This window comes from Mirounga angustirostris, unplaced genomic scaffold, assembly GCF_029215605.1.
Source record: "Mirounga angustirostris isolate CCGP_5_RB_7025 unplaced genomic scaffold, mMirAng1.0.hap1 SCAF_1, whole genome shotgun sequence".
NCBI lineage: Eukaryota > Metazoa > Chordata > Mammalia > Carnivora > Phocidae > Mirounga > Mirounga angustirostris.
This window is the reverse complement of record NW_026991709.1, coordinates 214208969-214212240: the sequence shown is the minus strand read 5'-3', so window position 1 is coordinate 214212240 and position 3272 is coordinate 214208969. Positions and strand designations below refer to the sequence as shown.

General features: G+C 62.0%; 1 protein-coding gene across 2 annotated transcripts; it reads left to right on the top strand.

The window, feature by feature from the left end:
- Positions 1 to 619: 619 nt before the first annotated feature.
- GADD45B (growth arrest and DNA damage inducible beta) lies at positions 620 to 2732 on the top strand. Of its 2 annotated transcripts, XM_045863907.3 has the most exons (4): positions 620 to 912; positions 1021 to 1122; positions 1519 to 1741; positions 1999 to 2732. In XM_045863907.3, the coding sequence occupies exons 1-4, from the start codon at positions 869 to 871 to the stop codon at positions 2110 to 2112; spliced, it is 483 nt and encodes a 160-aa protein (XP_045719863.1). In that variant the 5' UTR covers positions 620 to 868; the 3' UTR covers positions 2113 to 2732. The 2 variants fall into 2 exon arrangements, with proteins under 2 accessions (XP_045719863.1, XP_064430933.1); XM_064574863.1 differs by lacking the exon at positions 1021 to 1122.
- Positions 2733 to 3272: the final 540 nt, after the last annotated feature.

Here is a 3272-nt window from a genome sequence, read left to right as displayed (position 1 = left end):
ACACTTAGTATGTACCCTTTATTTTATTTAACGCTCCCTCCAAACCAATGCGGCCGGCGTTGCATGGCCATTAGACAGGTGGGGACACAGGGCCCCAGATAAGTTAAGTCACCCAGGGTCTGGGGTCCCTGCAGCCAACCCCCCCACCCCCCCGCACACACACCACCTGCGGAGGGGAGGAATCAGGCTGCAAACTGGGCCCCCTCCTCGTGCAGGCCCTCAGCAGAACTTGGGAAAGGCGCGGGCCGGGGACTCTCCCGGGGCCAGAAGGGGATTCCAGGCCCCCCCCCGCTCCGAAAGTCCGCGCCGGCCTTGCGCGCTGGAAATCCCGCGCGCGCCCCGAAACGCGGTGCAGCTGCCGGGAAATCAGGAGGAAAACTTCTGCTTTTTTTTCTTTTCTGGCACTCACGCTCCCCGCCGCCACCCCCCTCCCCCCCCGCGCCCTCCTCCCGGCTCTCGCCCCCACGTGGGCGCCCCCCGCGCGGCGCTCCGCCCCCTCCCCGACGCCGGCCAACCGTAGCGCGACTTTCTCTCGCCTTTGTTGGCTCGCCAATAGGAGGGGCGGACGCGCCACCGAGGCCACGCCTCTGGTTACGAGTCTATAAATATCTGCGCTGGCGGCCGCGGGCTCAGATCGCTGAAGTCGTGGACGCGATCCTTTCCTCTGCAGCCGTGAGGATTGTTCTTGCTGAGGATTTTGCCATTTTTCTTTTTTCCTTCTTTGGGGGAGGATTTCGCTGCCTTCCGAAGGTCTTGAACGAGCGCTCGGGCTCCGTAGGAAGGTTTTGGGCTTTCCGGCCTCGGATTTTGCATTTTCTCGCTGGGGACTGTCGTGGGGCTGCTTTCCACTGTGGATTATAACTGCAACATGACCCTGGAAGAGCTCGTGGCGTGCGACAACGCGGCGCAGAAGTAAGTAGCCGGGGCTGTGGCCGCCTGACGGCAGCCCGGCCGGGCGGGGACCGAGCTACTGGTGGCCGGCCGGGCCGAGCGCTGACCCCCCTTCTCTCCTGACCCCAGGATGCAGACCGTGAGCGCCGCCGTAGAGGAGCTCCTGGTGGCCGCGCAGCGCCAGGACCGCCTCACCGTGGGGGTGTACGAGTCAGCCAAGTTGATGAATGTGTGAGTCACACCCCGTCCCCGGACTGGGCGCGGGTGGGGACCCCCTCCGCTCTGCACACTCCCTGCTGCACCTCTCTCGCGCACAGGGCTAGGATTTCCCCAAGCGTCCCCACTGTGGATGGAGCGCCTCTAGGCTTGCTTTGGGGCGGGGCGGGGGGGGGTTGCAGTATCCTGACGCTGCAGCGTTTGCAAGTGCCCACCACCATATTTGCTCCTGCCTTCTGCCCCCCTAAATGTTTTGAAGCGTGCATCACCCCCCCCCCCCCAGCCTCCAGCTGCATGCACACTCAATCCCTTACGCGCCTTCGGTTTCTCTTTGCTTTTCGAAACTCCCCTGTGCACAGTGGCCTTTCCTCAGCCCCCAGCTGACCTGTCTCCTTCCTCTGGCCCCCTTAGGGACCCTGACAGTGTGGTCCTGTGCCTTCTGGCGATTGATGAAGAGGAGGAGGATGACATCGCCCTGCAGATCCACTTCACACTCATCCAGTCTTTTTGCTGTGACAACGACATTAATATCGTCCGGGTGTCAGGCATGCAGCGCCTGGCCCAGCTGCTGGGTGAGCCAGCGGAGACCCAAGGCACCACCGAGCCCCGAGACCTGCACTGCCTCCTGGTCACGGTGAGTTGGGCCTGGGACTTGCCCCACCCTGCCCAGGCACCTGGGCCCGTGTTTGTCAACAAAGTTGAGCTGGCCGGTCTCGTACCAGCTCAGCGCTCAGCCATGATCGGCATGTCCCGTGGGTTGCACGGCAGGGCCTCCTTCCCCGGGGAGCTATTTTGAGCTGGCCTGTTTTCCCCAGAGGGGCCCTGGGAGAGGGAGGCTTCCTGCCCACTCCTGAGGCTCCTACTGAACCCCATCTTTCCCCCCCATCACAGAACCCTCACACAGACGCCTGGAAAAGCCACGGCCTGGTGGAGGTAGCCAGTTACTGCGAAGAGAGCCGAGGGAACAACCAGTGGGTCCCCTACATCTCCCTCCAGGAGCGTTGAGACTCTTCCCAGCATCAGAACCGGCTGGGTTGCTACGAAAAAAAAAATAAAATAAATATTTGACCCCTCCCCCCCAGAACAACCCCCCCAAACGACCCAACCTGTGAGACCATGGGGGCAGAATCACTGGAGAAGAGGGGAGCATGCCGCTGCCCCCAGGGCGGTGAGCCTGGAGCAGCGCCCGCTGTGGCCCCCCCCCCGCCGGGAGAGGAGAAGAGGGGGACCCGGGCCAGCAGGAGAGGGGAACCTGGAGCTCAGGCTCTGCAGCAGAGCAGCTGGAGTGGGGGAGCTGCAGCCTCCCCCACAGTGGAGGGCCTGGACTCCATACTCGGGGTGGAGCGAGACCTACTGCGTCCCCCCACCCTGCTTGAGACCGGCACTGGCATCTGCATGGGCCTCGCTTGAGCGGGGGTCTGCACCCTTGCCAGGACCAGACTTTGGGACTTGGGAGCTGGGGCTTATGTTGCTCTCTGTACCCAGGAACTCCCAGTTTGCAGACGGAATAGACAATCTATTTTGTTACTTGCACTTGTTACTTGAACCACTGAGAGAGATGGGAAGCTTACAGATACATATATTTTTACTTCTACAGTGACCTTGTAATAAACTTCTAAAGCTTCTGGGTTCTTGTGTCTTTGTCACCCCGAGAGGGGCCAGGACCTCTGCCCCCCTCCCCGTGCCCCAGCGGCACTGCCCCCCCAAATCTCCTCCCGCAGGCTCACCAGGAAGTGTTACTTAAGTCCCTGTTAGCAGCTCCAGGCTCCTTTGCAAAAACAGTGCCTCTTCTCTCTGCAGCCGGCGCCAACCAAGCCCAACAAACCTTTGCCTCTTTTTTTTTTTATCCTCCCTCCTCCTGCCCCATAGCAATTAAAAGACCGGTTTATTACGAAACCTGGCCGCTGTACCACCCCTGTTACTGGCTATGCTGGAGCCAACCCCAAGCTCCGGGCATATAGAGACGCACCCCTGGGGGGCTGGCTGCAGCCCCTGCCTGCCCCGCTGCCACCAACCCAAGGTCCAGAGGGGTCAAGGGGGGCACCTGGACCACGGGGGGCTCAGGGCTCAGAGCTGCCTTGGCAGGGCTGGCCTTGCAGGAAGAGCGCCTCTGGGCAACCCCCAGGGAGGGGCCTTCCACCGCACCCAAGCCTTCTCCCTCCCAG

What these genes read in the sequence shown, in the direction of transcription:
- GADD45B (XM_045863907.3), top strand. Translation starts at nt 869, where the DNA reads ATGACCCTGGAAGAGCTCGTGGCGTGCGACAACGCGGCGCAGAA. An exon ending in TCAGCCAAGTTGATGAATGT is followed by an intron (nt 1,123 to 1,518) that starts GTGAGTCACACC and finishes TGGCCCCCTTAG; the next exon opens with GGACCCTGACAGTGTGGTCC. An exon ending in TGCACTGCCTCCTGGTCACG is followed by an intron (nt 1,742 to 1,998) that starts GTGAGTTGGGCC and finishes CCCCCATCACAG; the next exon opens with AACCCTCACACAGACGCCTG.